This window comes from Zonotrichia leucophrys, chromosome 21 (assembly GCF_028769735.1).
Source record: "Zonotrichia leucophrys gambelii isolate GWCS_2022_RI chromosome 21, RI_Zleu_2.0, whole genome shotgun sequence".
NCBI classification, from domain to species: Eukaryota; Metazoa; Chordata; class Aves; order Passeriformes; family Passerellidae; genus Zonotrichia; species Zonotrichia leucophrys.
In genome coordinates this window covers 6,031,847-6,057,913 of record NC_088190.1, presented here as the reverse complement: position 1 = coordinate 6,057,913, position 26,067 = coordinate 6,031,847, and the positions used below count along the sequence as shown (strand labels likewise).

The following is a 26,067-nucleotide window of genomic DNA, read 5'->3' as shown; positions in this document are numbered from 1 at the left end:
GCTCTATAAGATAGATACGATGTTAAATATATGTATTAGATACTGGGTTGTATATTGCATATCATTATATTTCTTCTATATTAATTTATTTATTAATATTTCTATAGTCTATTATTTTTAATATTATATGTTTGCATTATTTCTATTATAAATAGAGAAAAATCATCAGAATTCCAAGGGAGCCGGGGGCTGTGGGAGCTGCCAGGGCTCCCGGATTCCTCAACCCAGGAATCTGACCCTGCTCTATCCAGCACCTTCTCTGGACATTATGGAGTACAACACCCAGGGGGGAGCCCAGCATGGAGCAACAAAATAATCACATTCCATTAAATAAGTTTAATTAACTGATTTGCTTTTCTCCTCCAGGGAGAGACAGCACTCACATTCACATTTGGGATCCACATCTTCCCTTCCCACCCTCCTGGGACCACTTCTCTCAACCACCCTAAAAATGGGGAAAAACCCCCTGGGTTTGGGTGAAATTAAGGGCAAAAGCTCCCAGATTTTACCTTCCTGGCAGATTTTTACACACCAGCCACCACTAAGCCTCCCCTGTGGCAGACATGAGGACAAAAGGAGGGAAGCCATAAAGCCGTGAAAAGTTTAAAGACATTTATTTAAAATACAATTTATAAAACGTTTTTCTTTCCGGCGCACGTTTTTTTTTTTTTTTTTTTTTTTGTTTTTTGTTTTCTGGGGGGAGCAGAAACACGCGGGTACCGCGTCCATCCTCCCCCTCCTGGGGATGAAGGCGCTTCCCACAGGAACGCCACCGAGCCCTGCCCGCGGGCGGGACGTGTCCTGGGCACCGAGTCCCGGCGCCGGGACGCAGCAGGAGCAGCCGGACAAGGAGATTTCAGTGCTGGAAAATTGGATTTCGGTGCCGGAGCTGGGATCTCGGTGCCGGCCACGGAGGAGGCAGCGATGCGGCACCAGAAATCCGGCGGATTTGGGAGGTTTTTGGCTATTCGATGCTATTTTTAGGAATAATTAAGGAAAGGCGCAGTGACTACAGTTATTGCTGACGGCCTTCTCCCTCCCGCTCCCTCCCGGAGCTCATCCCGGCCCCCAGGCTCAGGGGATGAGTGAGATCCCCCAAAAGTCCCCAGGATCCCAGGGGGAATCCCGGGGGAATCCCGCCCCACCCGGAACCAGCTGTGAGGAGGTTCCGGGGGTTGGATACACAGGTAGTTTCTATTTTTTCCCGTTTCTGTGGGATTTCAGCCTCATTTCCACACAGGGCTTTTCGTGCACGTCAAGATTGGCTCGTTCCCCCTTGAACCTGCTGAAGGCAGCACCTGGATGCAGGAATCCATCAGGAACCACACAAATCTCCAGGTCCTGGCCCTCTAGGAAGAGCATTTAGTGTTCATCCAATCCCTTGATATCGAGTGATCCTCAGCTTCACCCACGGGGGAACATCTCCGTTCCTGGGGAGCAGCAGCCTCCCCATCCTCTTCCCGGGAGCTGCAGCAGGACGATCCCTTCCCTGAAGCCTCGCTGCCTCCAGGGAGATGTGGGGGATCATCCAGGCTTTCCCCAAGGCTGGTCTGGTTCCCAGGTCTGCCGTTCCAGGAGAGCTCGTACCGTCCCTGCGCCGCCGGGATATCCCACTCGGGATATCCCACTGCCCGACGTCAGAGCCGCAGCGGCGCCGCAGCCTCTCCTCCTCCTCCTCCTCCTCCTCACATCTCCCTAATTCTTCACTGCCGGCCCTCCATGGCCGGACAGCAGGCATTTGCACGGGGTCACTCTGCATTCCCTTCTCCCCAAACACAAAAGAACCCAAAACGGATGTGTTTTAAGCTTCTCCTCAAAGCCAGCAGGGAATCGGAGCCAAGCTTTAACAGGAGCAGGATGTGAACTGGGTCCGACTCCGAGGTACCTGGGGGTATCCAGGAGTTCGCTTCCATGGCAGTGGAAATGGAGAAGGAGAAACATGAGCTTGTCATCCCCAAGCCATCACATTCATGGAAATCCATTGGAATTCCCTTTGGAACACTCAGCTACCTCTCTGGATTCAAACAAACGGCTCAAACCCTTCCCACGCACTCCGCCGATCCAAGATACAGAAAACAAACAGAAAACCAAAGAAAAGAACCTAAAAATCCTCGGAAACAGAACTCGTTCTGGAAGTGATGAGGACAACATGCGCGGCTGGGGAGGCTTCCCATCTTTTTTTTTTTTTCTTTTGTTTTGTTTTTTTTTTTCCTTAAATGCCAGGTTTGGAGTACAACAAACGTTATTGCTGGCGCTCGCTCCGACCCGAGTGGGGCACGCACGACTCCCCGCGCCCGGCCGAGCGCGGCACGGCCCCTCGCGTCCCCCGGCCCTGCCGCCACGGCCGCTCACAGTGGGTGGAGAGGGGAGGTCACAGTGCGTGGGGCTGAAGGTCACAGTGGGCAGAGCAAAAGGGTCACAGTGCAAATCACCCCGGGAGGTCCCCAGGCCCGGGTCCGTGTGTCCGTGCCGGCGGAACGGCGCCTCCGCCTCTATCTGCGCTGCTTGAAGCCCTGCGAGCCATCGGGGCCCAGCGGCTGCCGGATCACATTGTTGGGCTGCCGGCTGTCCTCGGGCTGCGAGATCCGCGGCGGCCTGCGGGGACAGAGGGACACAACTGAGCCCGTGGGGACACAACTGAGCCTGTGGGGGGACCGAACAACTGAGCCTGGGCAGAGGGACACAATCACATGAGCCTGCGGGGACAATGAGGGGACACAACCGAGCCTGTGGGGACAGAGGGGACAGCTGAGCCTGTGGGACACAACTGAGCCTGCAGGGGACAGAGGGAACAGAGCTGAATAACTACCTGCGGGAAGAACAGCCCATGGGCCTGACATGGGACAGAACATGAGCCTGGGGGGACACAGGGGGGACAGCTGAGCCTGCAGGGGACAATAGGGGACACAAGCTGAGCTGTGGGAACACTGCTGGGGGGCCCCTGGCAGGGACAGAGGGGACACAACTGAGCCCGTGGGGACACAACTGAGCCTGTGGGACACAACTGAGCCTGCGGGGACAGAGGGGACACAACTGAGCCTGTGGGGACACAACTGAGCCTGCGGGGACAGAGGGGACACAACTGAGCCTGTGGGGACACAACTGAGCCTGCGGGGACAGAGGGGACACAACTGAGCCGTGGGGACAACAAACTGAGCCTGTGGGGACAAACAGCTGAGCCTGGCGGGGACACAACTGAGCCTGTGGGACAGAGGGACACGAGCTGAGCCATGGGGACACAACTGAGCCTGCGGGGACAGAACTGAGCCTGAGGGGACAGAGGGAACACAACTGAGCCCATGGGGACACAACTGAGCCTGCAGGGACAGAAGGAACACAGCTGAGCCTGCAGGGACACTGCTGGGGTCTGCAGGGACAGGGGGAACAGAGCTGAGCCTGTGGAACAGAGGGGGACACTGAGCCTGCAGGGACACAATGAGCCTGCGGACGGGGGGACAGTGAGCTGGGGAACACAACTGAGCCATGGGGACAGGGGGAACAGAGCTGAACTTGCGGAGACACAACCAGGGCCTGCAGGGACAGAACTGAGCCTGTGGGGACACAGGGGGACAGCTGAGCCTGCAGGGACAAAGGGGTACACAGCTGAGCCTACAGAGACACTGCTGGGGCCTGCAGGGACAGAGGGAACACAACTGAGCCTGTGGGACACAACTGAGCCTGCGGGGACACAGCTGAGCCTGGGGGACAGTGGGACACCTGCAGCAGGGACACAAGCTGAGCCTGGGGACACAACTGGGGCCCTGTGGGGACACAGGGGCAGGCCTGCGGGGACACCGGGGGCAGGGACAACCCAACGAGTGTGGGAATTCGAATGAGGGGGAACCTGAGGCCTCAGGGACCAGCCCCAGCGAGCTGTGGGCACTCTGGGGCCCGCACAGGGAGAGGACGTGGAACAAGCCCAAACGAGCCTGCCAGGGTGATCAGAGGGATGGAGCAGCTCTGCTGTGAGGAAAGGCTGGGGGAATTGGGATTGCTCAAACTAGAATAGAGATCCTCTGGGGTGACCTGACTGTGGCCTTCCAGTGCCTGAAGGGGCCAACAGCAAAGATGGAGGGACTCTGGATGAGAGCCTGGGGGAATGGATTCCCACGGCCAGAGGGCAGGGATGGATTGGATATTGGGAAGAATTCCTCCCTGGCACAGGTGTGGTTGCCCCTGGATCCCTGGAAGTGTTCTAAAGGCACATGGACATGGCACAGGGACACATTTAATGTGGAACACAGCAGTGGACTCTGATCCTGGAAGGCTCTTCCAACCTCAATAATTCCATGGTTTATGGCCTCACCAGGCACTTCCCTCACTCCCACCTAGCTGAGGCTCTAACAGAGCCCTCCTCTCTCTGTGCCAACCAGGCAGCAACTCCCCAGCCCCACAGAGCTGCTCCCACCTGTCCAGGATGGGCTTCTCCTGCTCCTCCTCGGGGCTGGCGCTGCCCAGGATGCGTTTCCTGGCCTCGGCGTACTCGGCCTCGCGCTGGGCCAGCGATTTGACGGGGAAGGCGGGCCGGCTGGCGGGGTGCGCGCTGCTCAGCACGCCGTTGCTCGTGGGCCGCTTCAGGATGCGGATCTGCGGCGGCGGCCCCGCGGGAAGGCTGTCGTCCTGGATCACGATCGGCACTTTGGGAGGAGATTTGGACTTTCTGCTGTTTGGGGAAGGAAAACAAGGGCTTGGTGAGTGTTTGTCACAGGGGTTTGCTGCCTGGTGTTGCTATAGGACATGAAAAAACACAAGCGCATTGAAGCCCCAAAACAAATAGCCTTTAAAAAAATAATGAGTTAAAACATGGAATGAGAAGTATTTGAAAAAGCATAGCAGTTAGGAAACATATAGAGCAATAAATCGGCTAAGGCATGGAACATAATGACAAGAAAGAAGATAGAGATAGGGGAATTGATGGGCTAAGCATGTTCAGAGCCAACAATGTCAAATTGACCCTAAGAACCTTGCCAAGCCATGGGGACCAAGCCAAGTACACCGGGAATTGACCATATTAGGATAAGAGTTCAAAAGTTTAAGGAGGAAGACTCATCAGGAGACCCCCGCCCACGATGAAGGCAACCGGAACGACCACCAAGATGATCCTCAAAAGAGATGTCCCCGCCCCCGCTCCGCCTACACCACGCCCCTTATAAATATGCATGCAAAGACATGATTATGTATGTGATATGATGTAACCCTGCACCCAAAACTGTATAAAAGGCCTGCTTTTGTTATGGGATATTTAGAAATCCCTTTTGTGATTTCTCCGACGCGTCACAATAAAATACCTCCTGCCTATGTTGACTTAAGCTGAGTCTCTTAGGCAGTTATTCTCGCCTTTTGGGGCAAAATTCGGCATCAGCATGCCGCTGTTCTAGGGACTTTATTTTCTGACTCTAACATTTATAGATTTCTAAGAGTGACAGTGGATTGGAGGGTGACAGTGCCACCTCTCCGATGACACTGGTCAAACCAACAGTTTATCAACTTTCTCTTCTTCTATAAAAGAATGCAAAACAATGAGTTATTTACAGGGAAAGTTCACTACAAAAATGTCAATGTTAAAAAACTTAAAAAATCTTAAAAAACCAGAGTGACAGCCTGGTGTGTGAACTCCTCATGTCTGAATGGCCTTCCTGTGATTAAGAGCAGCCTGCAATAATTAAAGGCCTCGTTATAGTTGTAACTCTAAAGAGGAGCAGTGGATTAGCTCGGAAAGAGACGGAAAATCAGTCCCTGCTGTGTGTGACACCATTAAATGTTGCAGATGTCTTTTAATTAAAAATCCTTTCTTAGGATTTTTCTTCCTGAGAAGCTGAGAGGCCTCAGGAACAAAATGTAAAAAATGGTTATCTGCTGCTGTGGAATGCAACAGGTGCATCTGGGATTGGTCTCATGTGGTTGTTTGTAATTAATGGCCAATCACAGCCCAGTTAGCTTGGACTCTGTCCGAGCCACAAACCTTTATTATTGATTCCTTTCTATTCTTAGCTTAGCCAGCCTTCTGAGATGAAACTTTTCCTTCTATTCTTTTAGTATAGTTATAATGTAATAGATATCATAAAATAATAAATCAAGCCTTCTGAACATGGAGTCAACATTCTCGTCTCTTCCCTCACCTGAAAACCCCTGTGAACACCGACACAATTAAACTGTGCTGAAGGAATGGGAACAGAGACTGCTCCTGTTCCTTCAGCAGAGCTTTACTGTGATGGTGTTCACAGGGGTCTGAGGATGAGGGAAGAGATGAGGATCTGACTCCATGTTTCAGAAGGCTGATTTATTATTTTATGATATATATTATATTAAAACTATACTAAAAGAATAGAAGAAAGGATTTCATCAGAAGGCTGGCTAAGAATAGAAAAGGAAAGAATGATAACAAAGGTTTGTGGCTCGGACTCTGTCCAAGCCAGCTGACTGTGATTGGCCATTAATTAGAAACAACCAACATGGGCCAATCACAGATGCACCTGTTGCATTCCACAGCAGCAGATAATCAATGTTTACATTTTGTTCCTGAGGCGGAAAAATCCTCAGGAGGAAAAATCCTAAGGAAAGGATTTTTCATAAAAGATGTCTGTGACACTTTACCATTTTTAGTTGAAGATATTGCTATAAGCACCTTGATTTCATTCCCTGCAAGGATTTCTAGGGCCCCTCTCCCCAGGACACTCCAACCCTGCCATTTCACTCCTCAGAGCCAGCCTCAGCCCCAGCTCACCATCTCAATGTTTCACAGTCCCTTTTCTGCATGGAACTCCCGAGGATAAATCCCATGACTCTCCAATAATCAAAGGGGAAAAAAAACCAACAACAAAGGACTTGTCAGCGGTGATTTAAAAAGTTTCTGGTAGGAGAAAATAACACAGCCCTGCCCAGGCCCAAAGGAAGCAGGAAAAGAAACTGTGCCTGATGCAAGACACAGCGAGTGAGTGCAGAGCCAGGAGCTGGCATTACCTGACTCAGCCATTTCTTCCCCTCTTTCTCACTTGGCTTCCCCCAAGCTGGAGCTTCACCCAGCCTGGAGATGTCTGAAACCAGAGCGCTCTCAGCTCTCTCCCGCGGCTCCCAAGGGCCACCTAGTGGCACACAGACAGGGATTCCCTGGTTCTCAACCCAGCCCAGCGCTCCCTGCTCAGTCTGAAGCTCTTTCCCCGCTGCTCCCACTCCCCAAGCCCTCAGCTGTCCAACAGCTCCTCAGGGAAATCAGGATTTTACCTTTCCTTCTGAGTGATCTTCAGCTTCTTTTCCAACCGTCTGTCTATTTCCTAGAAAAGAAGGAGAGAAAAGTAAAACCACCAAGTTTTTAATAAAATGAACACCAATCTCAGTTTGGAGGTCAGAGTTTAAGCCTGTTTGGGCACACATATAATTTCAGTGTTCCAAACACCGACCTGTAAAGGAGGGAGGGAGTCTGTGATTCCATCTGAGGATGATTTGGGAATCAAGAGGCAGAGAAAAGGAAAGCCAGCATGGATAACCCATGAGAAAAGCAAAAGCACCAGGAGTATTTTGCTGTAACCAGTAGCACACCCACAGCAGGCCATGGATCTGGTGGCTGTGACCGTGTTCACAGGGGTGTTAGGTGAGGGAAGAGACGAAAATCTGACTCCATATTTCACAAGGCTTGATTTATTATTTTATAATATATATATTACATTAAAACTATACTAAAAGAATAGAAGAAGAAATTCTCATCAGAAGGCTGGCTAAGAATAGAAAAGAATGAAAGACAAAGGTTTGTGGCTCGGAGAGAGGGAGAACCAGCTGACTGTGATTGGCCATTAATTACAAACATCCACATGAGACCAATCCCAGATGCACCTGTTGCATTCCACAGCAGCAGATAATCAATGTTTACATTTTGTTCCTGAGGCCTCTCAGCTTCTCAGGAAGAAAAAATCCCAAGGAAAGGATTTTCATGAAAAGATGTCTGCGACAGGTGCCGAGTGCTCATTGCTCATTTTTAAACCACCTGTGAGGGCAAAACCCCACAGATTCCACAGCAAAGTACTCCTGGATCCAGGCAGGGATCAGGCCAAACCTGCTGGGCATTGGAGCAGCAGTGGCTACAGGCAGGGTTGTGACCGTGTTCACAGGGGTCTGAGGATGAGGGAAGAGATGAGGATCTGACTCCATGTTTCAGAAGGCTTGATTTATGATTTTATTTTATATATTACATTAAAACTATACTAAAAGAATAGAAGAAAAGGTTTCGTCTCAGAAGGCTGGCTAAGCTAAGAATAGAAAGGAATCAATAATAAAGGTTTGTGGCTTGGACAGAGAGTCTGAGCCAGCTGACTGTGATTGGCCATTAATTACAAACAACCACATGAGACCAATCCCAGATGCACCTGTTGCATTCCACAGCAGCAGATATTCAATGTTTACATTTTGTTCCTGAGGCCTCTCAGCTTCTCAGGAGGACAAATCCCAAGGAAAGGATTTTCATGAAAAGATGTCTGTGACACAGGGCGATCCAGGGAAGCTGAGCCCAGGCCGGGGGCAGGGCTGGCCAGCAGGGCCACATTCCTGCCCTGCCCCACACCTCCCTGGGCTGCTCCTGCCTTTGCACACGCTGCAGTCACCAGCGAGTCACCCACAGGCACAGGGACACATTCATCACCCACAGAGCCGGGTCTGAGCGCGTCAGCCCTGCCCAGGCCGGCAGCCACCCCTGCCAGGCTGCCCAGGTGTTGCAACCACAGCAATTACAGAGAAAACTCAGCTAAAGAGGAGGAAAATCCAGGTTTCAACCCCCTTGCAGGTGACCTGCCCCAACCCCACGGGTATTTTTAGATCCTCACAATTTTTAGATCCTCACAATTTTTAGATCCTCACGACAGCTCCATTAAAAAAGGCTCCGAAACAGCTTTTTGTGTTTGATTTAATCACAAAGGAAGGGGGAAAACACTACCTGAGAGTGTCCTAGTTTAGGCAGCTGATATCTGGCCCTACAGAAGGAAATTCCAAATTTGTGGCAGGAGGCAGCTGCTCTGCTTTGAGGCCTGGCTGCCTCCCCGTGCTGCCTGCAGGAACCACAGCGGGCACAGCTCGGGAGGGGAACGGGTTTGGACAGAAATTCCCTGCCCCTGTGAGCAGGGAAGGAGCACAAGTCACTACAAGATGCCAAACCACAGAGCTGGCTGTTGGTCATACACCTCCACCTAGAAGGGAATAAATCATTTCAGGAAGATAAAAGGTGGGTGGGAGGTTGAGTTTCCTCACCCAAGCCTGTCCTGGGAGGTAACAAAACCAGGAGAGCCTCCTGGGGAGGGCCAACACCTGCAGGCAGCTTCTTTCTTCTTCAAGAGGACTGAGAGGGAGAAAAATCCCATTTTTTGCTGCTCAGGAGGGAGGGAATGTGTGAGAGCTGCCTCCTGCCCTTGCCAAAAGCAGTGGATATCCTGCTGAGGATGGAGATGCTGTGGGGCAGCTGGTGGCAAACAGCAGAAGCCAAATGAGGAGAAGGGGTTGGCTCCTCACTCAGCCAGCCCAGGTGATGACATCGTGGTCTTGAAACCACATTTTCAGCTCCAGGCCCTCCTGGAATATCCCCATTAAATATTTCAGCACACAGGGAGAGAGACAACAGGAAAACGGGGTGGAAAGGGGGGAAACACTTCAGGAGCTTCTCAAATAATTTCACACTGAGTAAAAACAGGGCTGCTGAGCCCTCAGCTGGGACTGTGAGACAGAGGTGACACAAGCCCTGGGGAATGCTCTGTTCTGCTCTGAACCACCTCCTTCCCAGCAGAGGAGAGGTGGCCTGGCAAAAGTCACATTCCTGCACTGCTGGGGGCTCTGAGCTCAGCCCTGGGGCTGTTCCTGCACTTCTGGGGGCTCTGAGCTGAGCCCTGGGGCTGTTCCTGCACTGCTGCTGCCCCTGGGGCTGTTTCTGAAGCACTGGAGGCTCTGAGCTGAACTCTGGTGCTGTCCCTTCACTGCTGGGGGCTCTGAGCTGAGCCCTGGGACTGTTCCTGCACTGCTGGGGGCTCCGAGCTGAGCTCTGGGGCTGTTTCTGAAGCACTGGGGGCTCTGAGCTGAGCTCAGGGCTGTTCCTGCACTGCTGCTGCCCCTGGGGCTGTTCCTGCACTGTGGGGGCTCTGAGCTGAGCCCTGGGGCTGTTCCTGAAGCACTGGAGGCTCTGAGGCTGTTCCTGCAGTGCTGGAGGCTCTGAGCTGAACCCTGGGGCTGTTCCTGCACTGCTGCTGCCCCTGGGGCTGTTCCTGCACTTCTGGGGGCTCTGAGCTGAGCTCTGGGGCTGTTCCTGCACTGCTGGGGCTCTGACGTGAACCCTGGGGCTGTTCCTGAAGCACTGGGGGCTCTGAGCTGAGCCCTGGAGCTGTTCCTGCACTGCTGGGGGCTCCAAGGCTGTTCCTGCACTGCTGGGGGCTCCGAGCTGAGCCCCAGGGCAGCACAGCCCTGGTCTGACTGCGAGATGCTGCAATCACAGGGTGTCACCTCCACCTCAGCACTGAGAACAGGTGATTCATGGCACTGTCACCGAGCCCCAGCGCTGCCAGACAGCCCCACACGCTCCAACACAACCTGCAGCCTCCCCTGGCACAGGAAAATGAAGCTCTTTGCTCTGCTCGACACAAAAACTTAGCCAAGGAATCCTTCAAAACCATCCCAACTCCTTCACGGCCTGTTTCGCTTTTCCCACTCTGGAGCAGATCACTTCCAGCAAAATTCTTGGTGCCTTTGTCTCCAAACTTCCAAACCCACCAGTGGTCAGGGAGCAAACTCGTGGTGCTGGACCATAAACCAGAGCTCTGTGCTTGGGGAGCTCCTCACCAGGGATCACATGAGATAACTGAGCCCACCCTGTGCCCCATCCCCAGCCTGGTGAGTGCCACCTCCAGGGATGGGCACCCCAACCCTCCCTGGGCAGTGCCAAGGCCTGAGCACCCTTTCCATGCAGAAATTCCTGCTGTGCCCACCCTGAGCTGCCCTGGCCCAGCCTGAGGCCGTTCCCTCTCTCCTGTCCCTGTTCCCTGAGCACAGCCCGACCCCTGGGCTGTCCCCTCCTGTCAGGAGCTGTGCAGAGCCACAAGGGCCTCCTGAGCCTCCTTTGCTCCAGGCTGAGCCCCTGCCCAGCTCCCTCAGCCTCTCCTGGGGCTCCAGCCCCTTCCAAACTCCATTCCCAGCCCTGGACATGCTCAGCCCCTCCAGGTCCTTCTTTCCACGAGGGCTCAGCACAGGGGCCTGGCCCTGCCCTGGGCCTGTGCCCACAAGGAGCAAAGCCAGGAGCAGTAAAATATCAAAAATATCAAATAAATCCCCTCAATTCCAGCCTCAGCAGCTGATGGGAGCACTGTGCTCTCTGCAGAACACACGTAGGGACCTTGGCAGAATAACAAAAACCAACCCTTGACACCAATCACACACGAACCCCTCCCTGCCACCCCAACCTCTGCAGGATCCACAGAATTCCTGGCACTGCTGAGGGGATTCCAGCTGCCCCCACTGAACTTTTGGTAAGAAAAATCTCCTTTTGTGTTTAAATAGATGGGAAAAGCAGCTCCTCACCCCAGCTGCAGTGAGGTGAGTGAGCAGCACTCCCTCCCCACCTCACACACCTCTTGGTGTGTCAGGAATTGTGTTTTCTTCTAAACACAGGCACTGACTCTGCATTTTCCAGGCAGCTCAGTGCTCGCTGCTGGGATGTTTGGAATTGGAGGAATGGAGTGTTTGAACACCACGTGCAGACACAGCCCCAGCCCTGAGCAGCCTCACAGCTCGTGACAGGGATCACTGCACCACTTTAAAAGCACAATCACCTTGGCACTGCTCGTTTTTAATTAAAATCAAATCCCTGCTGCTGCTGCTCCGCACGGATCCATCCGTGTGCTGATGTCACCCCCTGGGCTCTGCTGTGTCACGCTGGCTGTCACCGTGTGGGGAAGGAGATAAAATTAGGAGCTGACTCTGAGGGCAAGTGCCAGAGGCACTACAGGCACCACAGGCATGAGACAGCTGGATGTGGCATCTGAGGACCTGCACAGGTCACTGGGGACAAACCCCAGGTGTCCTTCACCTCAGGGGCTCCTCCAGCTCCCCCTTCCCACACCAACTTCTCTGCATCACCAAAAACCACAGGACATTGCCAGGCTGCCTCACATCCCCGGGCAAAACCCCCTCCCCAAAGATTAGCGAGGAATCTCACCAGCCTATTTTTAGGGCTATTATTTGTGGATGCCAAACAGGACCCAAACAAACAGCCCGAAGAAGATCCTGTTCTCTGACATTTAGGCTGCATTTGTGGACAAGGACGTCATGGAAACTGAGCTGAGCCCCACCACAGGCACCCTTCTACCCCTACCCTGAGGAAAACAGCCAAGAGGATCCACAACCCCCCTTGGAATGCAGACATGGACCCCAGGACATGAATCTGCTGCTCAGATCCCACATTCCTGTGGCCTGGCATCCCAAAGAGCCACTCAGGCATTGAGCTGACACCTTGGGGGTGCTCCTGGTGAGCTGGGGACCCTCAGCACCCCAGGAATGCATCCTGCAGGGGATGGAGGCACATTCCCAGGCAAATCCAGAATATTGGGAAGCACAGGGGGCCAAGCCAGCCATGCTGCTGGCCAGAAACCTTTTGGGAATACACATTTGGGAATAACTGTGAGACACACACAGGGCATTGTCCCCATCCCTGCCAGCAGGACTCTCCAAACACAGCAAACAGCAGCTCCCAGCCTGGCTGATCCAGGCAGGAATAACAGGATAACCCCTGGCTGCCTTTCACCCCAAGGTGAGTGAGTGATCTCCACTGAAGGTGTAAGGAAGGCACAGACTTGGAGTAAATCACTTACACCAGGTGGTATCCACCCCAAGGTGAGTGAGTGATCTCCATTGAAGGTGTGAGGAAGGCACAGACTTGGAGTAAATCACTTACACCAGGTGGTATCCACCCCAAGGTGAGTGAGTGATCTCCATTGAAGGTGTGAGGAAGGCACAGACTTGGAGTAAATCACTTACACCAGGTGGTATCCACCCCAAGGTGAGTGAGTGATCTCTATTGAAGGTGTGAGGAAAGCACAGACTTGGAGTAAATCACTTACACCAGGTGGTATCCACCCCAAGGTGAGTGAGTGATCTCCATTGAAGGTGTGAGGAAGGCACAGACTTGGAGTAAATCACTTACACCAGGTGTAAGTGTATTTTCCCCCTCTTCATCCAAAACTCCTCTGCAGAAATCCAGGGCAGATCCCTACCACAGCACAGGGCAGCAGTCCCAGTGCTCTCCTGGATCTCTGGTAACATTCCAAAGCTCTGGAAAACCATTAACCACATTCCCTGCTGTATCTACTCCCAGCACAACCTTCTTTCCCTCTCACCCCAATAACATGGAATGTTAAACCCCAGAATGAGCAAATTTCAGCTGCAGCTGGATCCTCCCAAAAGCACAGCTGGGTCTGCTCCTCACAGCACCCCTGCATGCTCTGGCAATTCCTGACAAACTCCAAAGCCTGGCTGATGTTTTTATTTCCTAAAGAATGGAACAAGTTTTAAGATCTGAGGTCACCAGATGGGGACCTGGACCTGCTTCCCCAAAACACCCTCAGGACAGAACAGGCATGGGCAGTCCCTGATCTCTTCCTTACCCACCTATTTCTCTGCTCCAAAGAGAAATTAATCTATTAATTACTGCAACACTCCAGCTCCTGAGGCTGCTGGGGATCAGCTGCTGCATTAATTAGTGCTCCCAGTCGCTCTGCCAGGCTCAGCCCCAGGTGTTTGTGTCTCCATGGCAGATCCTGCTCCTCAGCACCAGGCATTGAGGACATGGAGCATTTTTGGGAACAAGTCTGACATTCCCAGCACGGATTTTTAGGGCTGGGGGAAGCACTCAGTGGGGCAGCAGCTCAGTATCCCCAAACCAACCTCACTTCCCAATGTTCATTCCCAACCTCCAAACCTCCCAATTCTTACCAAAAACCTCCACCTGCCCAAGCAACACCCAGCAGCAGGAACAGAAACTTCCATTCCCAGTTTCAAGACTGTTTTTGGATCTGTTACAGCACCTAAAGCAAACATTTGGTGAAACTTTGCCCCAGATCTTTTTGGTGTGGGAAGTCCAAATCCATCCAGGGTTCATGGCAGCAGGGGAGGGAGGATCCTGCCCCTCTGCCCCTCAGGTGAGACCCTCAGCACCTGCAGAGCTGCCCCAGCACAGGGAGGAGCTGGAGCTGCTGGAGGCTCCAGGGGGATGGAGCAGCTCTGCTGGGAGAGCTGGGGGTGCTCACCTGGAGAAGAGAAGCTCCAGAGAGAGCTCAGAGCCTTTGCAGGGCCTGAAGGGGCTCCAGGAGAGCTGCAGAGGGACTGGGGACAGGGATGGAGGGACAGGACACAGGGAATGGCTCCCACTGCCAGAGGGCAGGGATGGATGGGATATTGGGAATTAGGAATTGTTCCCCGTGAGGGTGGGCAGGCCCTGGCACAGGTGCCCAGAGCAGCTCTGGATCCCTGGCAGTGCCCAAAGCCAGGCTGGACACTGGGCTGGGAGCAGCCTGGGGCAGTGGGAGGTGTCCCTGCCATGGCAGGACATGGAATGGGATGAGCTTTAAGGGTTTCTGGGATTCCCTCCCAGCCCTGACCCCAAAACCCAGTTTCCCTCAGGACACAGCTCTGCACACCCCAGCCTCGTTAGTGTGGCCTCTGATCACAGCACTCATCAGCAGAGGGAGGTCACAGTGCCACACCCCAGAGTATTTCCCTTCTGCCTCTGCTGGACTCCAACCCCACTGAGCACCTCCAAGTGACAGCAGCTGACACCTCCAGACCCAGTGACCCAGAGCCTGGCAGGTGCCACCCATGCCACCCTCACGTGTGACAGACAGGAGCCATTCTGCCACCTCGGGTGCCCTGTCCTCCCTGAGTGCTGTGACACAAGCTGGGCACAGCCCCCAGGCCAGGCCAAAGTGCTTTCCCAGCCTCTGGCTGCTCCATCCCCCTGGAATGGCCGATCACAGGACACAGGGCAGGTTCTCCCCTCTTGGGGACATGGCTGGGATCACTGGGGACACCACTGGGGACACTGGGGGGGCTGCAGGGAGCAGCTGGGAGCTCAGTCTGCAAACTCCAGGGGGAAAAAGACACACAAGGAGAGTAATTCCATGGGGTTTTGGATTGCCAGAGGAATGTTTGACCTGCAGGGAACCAGGGAATGTCCTGAGCTGGAAGGGACCCACAGGGATCAAACCCAACCCCTGGCCCTGCACAGACACCCCAACAATCCCAGCCTGTCCTGGAGCTCTGGCAGGGCTGTGCCCATTCCCTGGGCAGCCTGGGCAGTGCCAGCACCCTCTGGGTGAGAGCCTTTGCTGATCCAACCCAAATCCCCCATGGCCCAGCCCCTGCCCTTCCCTGGGTGCTGTCCCTGCTCTCAGAGCTGTCCCCCACCTTGGGATGAAGCTGAAAGAGATCCTGACCTGAAATCAATGATTAAGACTCTGACACACTCAAATTCTACCTGGTAAAGAAATAACCAATGAATCCCTCTGCCAAGCACCAGTTCCAAGCTGAGGATCACCCATGGCCATGTTCTGGAGCCCAGCTTCCACCTAACATTTAATTATTGCTTTAGCCAAGTAAACAGGCCTGAGTGTCACCAACTGACCTCTCATTCGTGTTTGCCAGCTGGGCCACACAACACCACACAAAAACAAACCAGGAATTAAGGCTCATTAGTGTTTTCTGACCCAGACTGGCCTTTGAAGCCCTTCCCACCCTCACTCCTAACTCAGAGGTTACTCACAGCCTGGTTTCCAGCTGTAACTCCCCATTCCACAGACATTCCAGGGCTCTAATTGGACACAGGGAGGTGACAATGACCCAGAGGCCCCGGGAGCTCTGCTGCACCCTGTGGCCTGGGACAGGGGACACTGTCATGGTCACTCAGGGCTGGCACATTCCCAAGGAGCTGCTCCGTGTCTGGGGCAGCTCTGATGGCACAAGAGCAAGAGAGGCCACCTTGAACACCCAAACAACCACCAGGATTTGTTTCACAGCTCCCTGAGTGACCAAACCGAGCTGGGTTGGATTTTTAGGGGTTTTCTTCAACCTAATGAGATTTTCCTGGTGCCTGATTTGGGAGAGTTGCAAGAGAGTAATGAGGTGAATTTTAATTAGGAGGCCATGGGATCTCTGCTTGGCCCAGAGCTGCCTCTGGCTGACAAACCTTCCTTAAGGCCTTGAACAGAATTCTCAGCCTCACCAAAAGCTACAAACAAAAACCCCCAGAACTGAAAATGTGATGTATTTGCTTTCCCAAGGAACACCCTGTGGGTGGAATATTAAAAAATTACACGCTAGGACACAGATAATGTATCCCATAAACCCCACCATGGATCTCCTGGTGTACCTCTACTGTTCCCTCATGTGCTGAAGGGTCTAAAAAATCAAATAACTCAGGCTCCCAACAGTGGGAAGTGTCAGCATCACAGAATCCCAGAATGGTTTGGGTTGGAAGGGACCTTAAAGCTCCTCCAGTGCCAGCCCTGCCATGGCAGGGACACCTCCCACTGTCCCCAATGTCCAGCCTGGCCTTGGGCACTGCCAGGGATCCAGGGGCAGCCAGAGGTGCTGTGGGCACCTGTGCCAGGGCTGCCCACCCTCACAGGGAGGAATTCCTAATTCCCAGTACCCCAGCTAACCCTGCCCATTCCCTGTGTCCTGGCACTGTCACAGCAGGATGTGTTTGAGCTGCTCCCTGGTGTCTCTGCTCTGCTGCAGCCTCCTGAGCACCAACAGCACTGCCAAGCCCTGCTCCTGTATGCTGGGACTGCCTTGGATGGAAGAAAATCACAGAACCAGGGAGTGTCCTGAGCTGGAAGGGACCCACAGGGATCAAACCCAACCCCTGGCCCTGCACAGACCCCCCAACAATCCCAGCCTGTCCTGGAGCTCTGGCAGGGCTGTGCCCATTCCCTGGGCAGCCTGGGCAGTGCCAGCACCCTCTGGGTGAGAGCCTTTGCTGATCCCCAACCCAAACCCCCCTGGGCCAGCCCCTGCCCTTCCCTGGGTGCTGTCCCTGCTCTCAGGCAGGATCAGAGCTGTCCCTCAGGAGGAGCTGCAGTTGCTGCTGGTGCCACAGCAGAGCCTCCTCCTGCCCTGGCTGCTCTGTGCCCACCTGTGCCTGTGACTTTGGGACACCTGAATGTCCCCAGCTGCAGCAGCATCCATCAGCACCACAAGAACCACGGGACAAGGGGAGGTTGGGCTCTCCTGTGCTCCATCCTGTCAGCATCCACTTCCTGCAGGCAGCACCAGCAGCTCCAGGGCTCCTTCCTGCCAGGCACAGAGTGAGAGCCCCTTCCTGACCCCCAGGGCAGCTCCTGTCCCTCTCCCAGCCTGCACAGGCAGCTCACATCCCACTCCCCTCCAGCTGCTCCACAGGCATCAACAACTGCAACAGCAGCTGCTCCTCCTGCCAGGCCCACAGGAGCAGCTGAGGGAGCTGGGCAGGGGCTCAGCCTGGAGCAAAGGAGAACTCAGGGGGCCCTTGTGGCTCTGCACAGCTCCTGACAGGAGGGGACAGCCCAGGGGGTCGGGCTGTGCTCAGGGAACAGGGACAGGAGGAGAGGGAACGGCCTCAGGCTGGGCCAGGGCAGCTCAGGGTGGGCACCAGGAGGAATTTCTGCATGGAGAGGGTGCTCAGGCCTTGGAACTGCCCAGGGAGGTTTGGGGTTCCCATCCCTGGAGGTGTCCAAGGAAGGCCTGGAGGTGGCACTCACTGGGCTGGGGACAAGGTGGGAACTGGGCACAGGGAGGACTCATGGTCCTGGAGGGCTTTTCCTACCCCAATGATTTTGTGATTCCCCAGAGATTCCCTGCTCACCAGCACAAGCACGCCTGAGGTTACAAGCATGAATTCCCAGCAGTTTGGACTGGAAACGGGTGTGAGAAAGGACAAGCGACTGGGATTTCTCCTTCTATGGAAAAGCACCTGGGAGATACCAGCAGGAAGGACAAACTGGGAGGACGCTCCATGGCGGGATTGGAGCATCAGGACCATTTTAAACCATTACTCAAGGCCACAGTCATGGGCTCCCGAGGCTGCAGCCGTGTCCCTTCATGGAGCGCTGGAATTATCTCCGAGCCGGGCACGAGGGGCGGGCGAGCGGCGCTGCCAGCCTGGCACCGGCCCCTCTCGGGCATTCAATTACAGGCTCTATTTTGCTCCCCTGGCTCCAGCCAGGTGTAACCCAATCCCTTGCCCACAGTGGCGTCCAGGCTGCTCGCCGAGCCCCGTCCGGAGGTTCCTCTGCCCTCTGATCCGCCACAAGCAAAGTTTGCCCTGCGGAGTTTCCCCTCGCTGCGAGCACCCGCAGCGCGCCCGCCCACACGGCTGCTGAGGCAGCGCCGATCTGCAGGCACGGCCCTCACAGCGCCCGGGGTCCCCGGGCGTGACACACACACCCCGTGCCCATCCAGCCCCGGAGCCACCGCTGAAGCGGGGCCGAGCCCCAGGGGCCGGGCTGGGACTCTCCCCGTTCTGCCCGAGTGACGGAGCACGTTCCGATCAGGGGGAAAGGCCTTCGCTGCCCGCAGAGCCCGCCAGGGTCACGGCCATGCCGGGCTCGCACACTGTGGCTCCGCTCGCCGCTCCTGCTCCACCCTCCCCGGCCAGCGGAGCTCCCGCGGGGCTGGGCCGCGACCCCGCCGAGCCCCCGCGGCCGCAGCCCCGCCGCGCCCAGGGGGGTGGGACAGCGAGGAGCACACGGGGGGCTGGAGGACGGGCAGGGAGCTGCTCCGAGGAGGGGCCTGAAGCGGGACTGAAGAACCGGCGAGCAGCGGGGCTGGGGGCGACCCGCAACCCCCCGCGCCGAGCGAGGCCGCGGTCTCTTTAAGAGGCCTAGCAGCACCGCGGGGCCGCCGCGCCGCCGGACGCGTCCCGCCGCCTCCTCAAGCAACGCCGCGCCGCCCGCCCGCGCTCCCCCGGCGCCCCGGGCCCGCCGCGCCGGCCCGCGCCGCCGCCCTCACCCCGCTGTCGGCCGCCTCCTCCCAGCTCTCCGCGACCTCCTCATCTTCCATTTTAATTCCCGTCCGCCGCCGGGCCCGCGCGCCCGCGCATGCGCGCGCCGCCCGCCGGCCCGCGCCCGGCAACGCACGCGCAGCGCGCGGAAAGGGCGGGAAGCGGCGGCGGGGAGCGGCACCACAGCGCCCCCTGGCGGCCGGGAGGACCCAACTCAGGGCGGGGGTCTGAGGCGATTTCCTTTAATTTTGAGGTGTTTCTTTTTGTGTTTTCCTTACATTTTGAGGTGTTTTCCCTCAGTTTGGGCGTGCTTTCCCGATGAAATATTTTCTCTTAATTTTGGTGTGTTTTCCCACAATTTTGAGGAGTTTTCCCTTAATTTTGAGGTGTTTTCCCTCACTTTGGGCGTGCTTTCCCTGTGAGATATCTTCCCTTAATTTTGGTGTGCTTTCCACAATTTTGAGGTGTTTTCCTTAATTTTTGAGGTGTTTTTCCTTGATTTTTGTGTGCTTTCCACAATTTTGAGGAGTTTTCCCTTAATTTTGAGGTGTAATTTTCCTGGATTTTGGTGTGTTTTCTCTTAATTTTGGGGCTTTTTTGTTTTTCTATAGTTTTGTTTTCCCTTAAATTTTTGAATATTTTCTCTTAGTTTTAGGGTGCTTTCTTTTAATTTTGAGACGTTTTCACATAATTTTGGGGTTTTGGACAAATCTCTCTCCAAATTTAGGCTATTTCAGCCACTAATCCAGCCTCTGGTCCCTCCTGCAGCCATCCAGGTGTCCGTGTGTCCTTCCATCCAATTCGTGCCTCTTCATTTAAGCCTAAATCTGCTCTTATGGAGCACAAGGATCAACTCCAGCCTTTAGAAACATCCAAAGTCCCCACAATTTCTTAAACTTTTCTCATTTACATTCAAAATATTCCCCACTCCAATGTTCTCCTTTGAGCTCTGAGCCACACAAAGGTTTTTGGGGTGGGATTTGCGTTTCCTTTTCCTCCCTCAAAAATTAACTGCCTCTTCAGCACCCTAAAAAACCCACGATTTTCACACAGGGAGTTGGAGAACCTGCCCTAAAATCCTGAACTTTTCCCCAGATTCCCACCCTAGAGCCAGATTTTGCCGGCAGATGGCGACGGGACTCCTAAAAACATCCCAATAATCCTCAACTAAACCAAATCCCGATCCCTGCGGTCTGTCCCTGAGTCTGAGCCTCCCTCTCCTCTGCCAAGCCCAAAATTTGGGCAGGGAACCTCCGGACACCCCACAGGTGGATTTTGGGGGGCTGATTTATCCAAGGTGGAACTGTTGGAGGGGGTTTGGGGGTTGTGCAGTGCTCCATGGGCATTAAATCCGTGGATTTCAGCTCCTTTGGGTGGGATTTGGTGTTTCCCCTGGAGAAGTTGCAGCAGCCTGGGGTTGTTCCTGCCCATCTTCTGGGACTTTTCCAGAAGCAACAGGAGCTGATTTTTCCAGCAGCCGGAGCCTGGCATGGTTGGCTCCATCCTTTCCAGCATTCCAGCAGCGTTCCCTGGGATGTTTCCTTCCATCCTGCTGTAAAAAATCCCTGTCCCAGCCATGTCTGACCCCGAGCATCCCAAAAAAAACGGGTGGGATCTGTTGGGAATGAGGCATTGATGGCGGTGTCACAGCCCAGCGGAGCTCACCTGGTGGGTGACAAACTGCAGATGTGTCCCCAGGTTATCCCAACCCTGCACAGGCCACATGGGACACATCCTATGGCTCATCCTGGGTTATCCCAGGTCTGCACAGAACACATGGGACACATCCCACAGCTTTTCCTGGGTTATCCTAGCCCTGGGACATCCTATGGCTCATCCTGGGTTATCCCAGCCCTGCACAGGCCACATGGGACACATCCTATGGCTCATCCTGGGTTATCCTAGTCCTGCACAGAGCACCTGGGGCATCCTATGGCTCATCCTGGGTTATCCCAGGTCTGCACAGAACACATGGGACACATCCCACAGCTTTTCCTGGGTTATCCCAGCCCTGGGACATCCTATGGCTCATCCTGGGTTATCCCAGCCCTGCACAGGCCACATGGGACACATCCTATGGCTCATCCTGGGTTATCCTAGTCCTGCACAGAGCACCTGGGGCATCCCATGGCTCATCCTGGGTTATCCCACAGAGCATCTGGGAGAGATCCCATGGCTCCTCCCAGGTTATCCCAGACCTGGGACATCCTATGGCTCACCCTGGGCTATCCTAGTCCTGCACAGAGCACCTGGGACACATCCTATGGCTCATCTTGGGTTATCCCAGCCCTGGGACATTCCATGGCTTCTCCCAGGTTATCCCAGCCTGGCACAGAAGACCTGGGACATCCCAGGGCTCCTCCCAGGTAATCCCACAGAGCACCTGGGACACATCCCACGGCTCATCCTGGGTTATCCCAGCCCTGCACAGAGCACTTGGGACATCCCACGGCTCCTTCCAGGTTATCCCAGCCCCTCACATGGCTCCTGGGACATTCCATGGTTCATCCCAGGTTATCCCTGCCCTGCACAGAAGACCTGGGACATCCCACGGCTCCTCCCGGGTTATCCCACAGAGCACCTGGGACACGGTTCATCCTGTGTTATCCCTGCCCTGCATGAGGCACTTGGGACATCCCACGGCTCCTCCAGGGTTATCCCAGTCCTGAGACATTCCATGGCTCCTGGCCGTGGATCCCGGCTCTCCATGAGGCTCCTGGAGCCGCCCTCGGGCAGGGCACTGCCCGGGATGCTGAGCCGGCTCCTCCGAGCGGGATGCGGGTGTGTGGGACAGACAGAGCGGCAGTCCGTGTGATCGCGGCAGTGATCACCTTTTCCCCAGAGAATAACGTCCCCACACAACAGCCAGCGGGATCTGATGGTGCAACACAGCCCTGCACAGGGCTGATCCCCCATGGAAGGGGCTCCGCTCCCTCCCTTCCTCACCTCCATGGGAACAGGGGCACCACAGCCCCGCGGGCACAGCTCACATCCCGCCTCCCTGCCGAGCCCTCAGGCGTTCCCGGTCCCTGAGGGTTACGCCGGGACATGGCGGGGCTGCAGCAGGCGCTGAGGGCCGCCCCTGCGGGCAGAGCGGGGCCCCGTGCCCAGCTGCGCCTCACGGGGCTGTGCATGAGGGAGGGAAACCGGCAGGGAGCGGGAGAAGGAACGGGACCCACCCTGGCACCTCCGCCTTAGGGCCGACCTCCCCAACATGGCGGCCTCGCCCGCCCGCCTCGCCCAACATGGCGCTGGGACCGTCCCAACATGGCGGCGGGACCATCCAAACATGGCGGCCCCCGCATTACACCGTGAAGCCAAGACTTGACCTTCCCATCATGGCGCCGCCATAACCCCACCCCATGTCCGCCCCATCATCACGTGATCACAGTGAGGCGGTTCCGCGCCTGCGCAGTGCGCGGCCGGCGCGGCCGGGGCAGCGGCGGGAGGGCGGGGAGGGAAGATGGCGGCGCCGGTCGGAGCCGTCACCGGGGCGACGCAGCGGCCCCGCCGCCCTCAGCCCTGAGGGCCCGGCCCGGCTCGGCCCGGCCCGGCGGCAGGTGAGAGCGGCCCCGCGGTGCGGCTTCCCCGGGCGGGACCCTTCCCTGGGGAGCGGGGCGGCGGGACGGGCCCCTCGGGGCGGGACAGGCCTGGTGTGGAGGGGGCCACATTGGAGGGTGGAGGGTGAGGGGAGCCCCTGTGGCAGCCCCTCACAGCGTTTTGGGGGTCGCTGCGGAGGGCAGAGCCCACGGGGTGGGTGTAGCCCCTTCTGGGAGGGGGAAGCCTCTTCCCAGCTCCGGGGTGCGAGGGGAAGGCGGCTCTGGGGGCTCCCTCAGGGCGGGGAGAGAGCAAAGCTTCCCCTAAAAAAGCCGTGTTGCCCCTAAAAAACCCGTGTTTTCCCCTGAAAGCCGTGTTTCCTTCCCAAAAAGCCAAGCTTCCCCTCCGAAAGCAGTGTTTGTTCCCCAATATGCCATATGTTTCCTCCCATAAAATACATGCTTCCTCCCAAAAAGACATTTCCCCAGAAACCTCGCGTTTCCCCAGAAAAGCTATATGTTCTCTCTAAAAGCCACGATTCTCTAGAAAACCTCGTGTTTTCCCCTAAAAAGACACGTTTCTTTCTTAAGATCTCTATTTTCTTACTGAAAAGCCATGTCTTCCTTTAAATGCCATGTTTGCCCCCCAATCTCCATCCTTCCCCCAGAAAAGCCATACTCCCACCCCAAAAAAAAAAAAAAAAGAAGAAAATAAAAGAAAAGACAAGCCCCTTTTTGCCCCTAAAATCCCTGTTTCCCCAAAATTCAGTGCAGGCACGGGGCAGTGCCAAGGCACAGGCTGGCAGTGCTGGCGATGGGGGGAAATGGCATTTTTTAGGGTAAATACAGCTTTTAGGGGGAGAACATGGCTCTGGGAGCAAACAGCTTTTTTGGGGAGCAAGTATGATTTTTAGGGGGGGATCAGCGGCTCTTTAAGGGCAGCCATGGCTGGGGGTGTCCTCAAAACCTCAGCTCGCCTTGGGTTGGTGTGAAAACAGAGGTGGGGCTCAGTCCCCGCTTGCTCCGGGCGCGGAGCCGCCTCTCCCCTCGCCGTGTGTCAATGCCCCGGTGTGAGGGCAGCCGAGGTGCCCAGCCCGGCGCTTTGGGGTGTCCTTTGGGGGTGTCTCTCCCCGTTGTGTCCGCTCGGGGCTTTGGGAGCGTGGTTGGGATTGATTGGGGTTGGTGTTGTTGTCACGGCGGGGCTGGGCTGGGCTGGGCAGCGCTGCAGGGCTCGGCAAGGAGCGATGCATTATCTCATCGTGCCCAGCCTCTCTCGGCTGCTCCAGCCGCCCTTCCCACTCACTGGGGCCGGGGTGTCTCGCTGTTAATGAGCCGAACTCCGGGGGATGCTCGGAGAGGAACAAAAGGGGGGTCGGGAATGGGAGATAACCCCGGGAATGTCGTTTGTGCTCGGCTGGCTTTAATCGCGGCTGGGGTCAGCAGCTGGAGCTGTTCCCCGCGGCTGGGAGGGACGGGAATTGCGGGGAATTGCGGTGAATTCCCGTGGAGGAGCTGCGGGGTGGGAAGGGGCCTTTCCCCACCTGTCCTTGGGGAGCGGAGCCTCCCGGGGCGGTGCCGCGGTGTCCTGACAAAGTGCTTTATATCGCGACATAGCCTCTCAGCTGGGGCTTGGCCTGTGTGTGTGGAGCAAGTGCCAGAGTGGGAGCTTTCCTCATTGCCACTGCCCTGGGTGTTCCCACCACCATCTCTCCTTCCTTTTCCTCGTGCTGATGCCAGAGAAAGGCTGAAAATGAGGATTTTCCCCTCAGGTTTTGTTGCCTCTGGGCTTGGTGTTCCCTTGGTGTCACAAGCAGAGAAGAGAGCAAAACCTTGGGCAGAATTCCTGCTGTTTCATAGAATCCAGAAGGGTTTGGGTTGGAAGGGCCTTGCAGACCATCCCTGCTAAGGCAGGGGCACCTTCCCCTCTCTGCCAGGTCTCTCCAAGCCTTATCCAGCCTGGACGCTTTTTCAGGGCAGTTTGGTGCCTGTGTTGTGTTGTTCCATGGGGTTGTCTTGGAGCTGTGTGTGGGGCAGGGTGGTGCCTGTCTGGTGTTGTTCTGTGGTGCCTGCCCTGTGTTGTTCCATGGGGTTGGACTGGGTACTGCTCTCCTGGAGCTGTGTAGGGCAGGGAGGTGCCTTCTGGTGTTGTTCCATGCTGTTCTGTGGTGCCTGTCTGGTGGTGTTCCATGGTGCTGGACTTGGTGCTGCTCTCCTGGAGTTGTGTAGGGCAGGGTGGTGCCTGCCCTGTGTTATTCCATGTTGTTCTGTGGTGCCTGTCCTGTGTTATTCCATGCTGTTCTGTGGTGCCTGCCCTGTGTTATTCCATGCTGTTCTGTGGTGCCTACCCTGTGTTATTCCATGCTGTTCTGTGGTGCCTGTCCTGTGTTGTTCCATGCTGTTCTGTGGTGCCTGCCCTGTGTTATTCCATGCTGTTCTGTGGTGCCTGCCCTGTGTTATTCCATGCTGTTCTGTGGTGCCTGCCCTGTGCTGTTCCATGCTGCTCTCCCGGAGCTGTGTGTGGGGCGGTGGCACAGCCACATCCCGTGGTTGTTTTGGCATGGCAGGGATGTTTGTGTGTGTGGGTTTTTCCTGCTGTGCTCCCCAGAGTGTTCCCTGGCAGGTGACTCCACCCAGGCAGCGCCAGCATTGCTTTGCCAGGGTGGCAGGTGAAGCTGTTGGGTTCAGAAAGACTCCAGACAGTTTGACCATTTTCTCTCGTGGGTTTTTACAGGCGGAGCGTACGATTTTTAATTTTAATTGGAGTTTACTCCAGCCTTTATTCCCTGGACTCCGTTTTCCCTGCATTTGTTTGTGGGAGCAGCCCTGAGGGAAGCTCACCTGCAGGACACGTGCTCCTGCCCTGCCTGGGCTTGGAATGAAGGTGGGGTTGGTTTGTTCCCACTGCTGAACGGGGTGGCCTGGGATTGGGGATTGCAGCCACTGCAGCAGGCACCTTGTGCAGAGCTGTTTGCTGCCCAGGAGAGCTGGGATGTGCTCCTGATCCTGTCCTTAATCCCAGGAAATGGAGTGCATGGAGTCTGCACGTCTGCCAGGAGTGCCAGGTTTGGAGTGGGAGCTCAGGGATGGAGTGGCTGTGGATTCCCAGTTTGGGGATGGTGTGGCTGTGCATTCCCAGTTTGGGGATGGAGTGGCTGTGGATTCCCAGTATGGGGATGGTGTGGCTGTGGATTCCCAGTATGGGGATGGTCTGGCTGTGGATTCCCAGTCTGGGGATGGTGTGGCTGTGGATTCCCAGTTTGGGGATGGTGTGGCTGTGGATTCCCAGTATGGGGATGGTCTGGCTGTGCATTCCCAGTTTGGGGATGGTGTGGCTGTGCATTCCCAGTTTGGGGATGGTGTGGCTGTGCATTCCCAGTTTGAGGATGGTGTGGCTGTGCATTCCCAGTTTGGGGATGGTGTGGCTGTGGATTCCCAGTTTGGGGATGGTGTGGCTGTGCATTCCCAGTTTGGGGATGGTGTGGCTGTGGATTCCCAGTTTGGGGATGGTGTGGCTGTGGATTCCCAGTTTGGGGATGGTGT

At 55.6% G+C, this 26,067-nt stretch overlaps 2 protein-coding genes across 3 annotated transcripts in view; one reads left to right on the top strand and one right to left on the bottom strand.

The window, feature by feature from the left end:
* Positions 1 to 598: 598 nt before the first annotated feature.
* SZRD1 (SUZ RNA binding domain containing 1) lies at positions 599 to 19,108 on the bottom strand. Of its 2 annotated transcripts, none has more exons than XM_064730802.1 (4): positions 19,000 to 19,108; positions 7,222 to 7,271; positions 4,409 to 4,663; positions 599 to 2,595 (listed from the first exon to the last, which is right to left on the bottom strand). In XM_064730802.1, exons 1-4 carry the CDS (start codon positions 19,048 to 19,050, stop codon positions 2,493 to 2,495), a joined length of 459 nt encoding a protein of 152 aa, XP_064586872.1. In that variant the 5' UTR covers positions 19,051 to 19,108; the 3' UTR covers positions 599 to 2,492. The 2 variants fall into 2 exon arrangements, with proteins under 2 accessions (XP_064586872.1, XP_064586873.1); XM_064730803.1 differs by having other exon boundaries at positions 4,409 to 4,660.
* A 3,334-nt stretch (positions 19,109 to 22,442) lies between these two features.
* The window catches only part of FBXO42 (F-box protein 42), a 75,421-nt gene continuing 71,796 nt past the window's right edge, over positions 22,443 to 26,067 (top strand). The window contains exon 1 of the mRNA XM_064730715.1: positions 22,443 to 22,551. The gene's annotated coding sequence lies outside the window, so the exon portion shown is untranslated. The remainder of the gene's footprint in view (positions 22,552 to 26,067) is intronic.

Excerpts from the sequence above, each read along its gene's own strand:
- SZRD1 (XM_064730802.1), bottom strand. The coding sequence starts at position 19,050 with ATGGAAGATGAGGAGGTCGCGGAGAGCTGGGAGGAGGCGGCCGACAGC. Across the intron at positions 4,664-7,221 it reads AAGATCACTCAGAAGGAAAG|CAGAAAGTCCAAATCTCCTC; the intron begins GTAAAATCCTGA and ends TTCCCCAAACAG. Across the intron at positions 2,596-4,408 it reads GAGAAGCCCATCCTGGACAG|GCCGCCGCGGATCTCGCAGC; the intron begins GTGGGAGCAGCT and ends CTGTCCCCGCAG.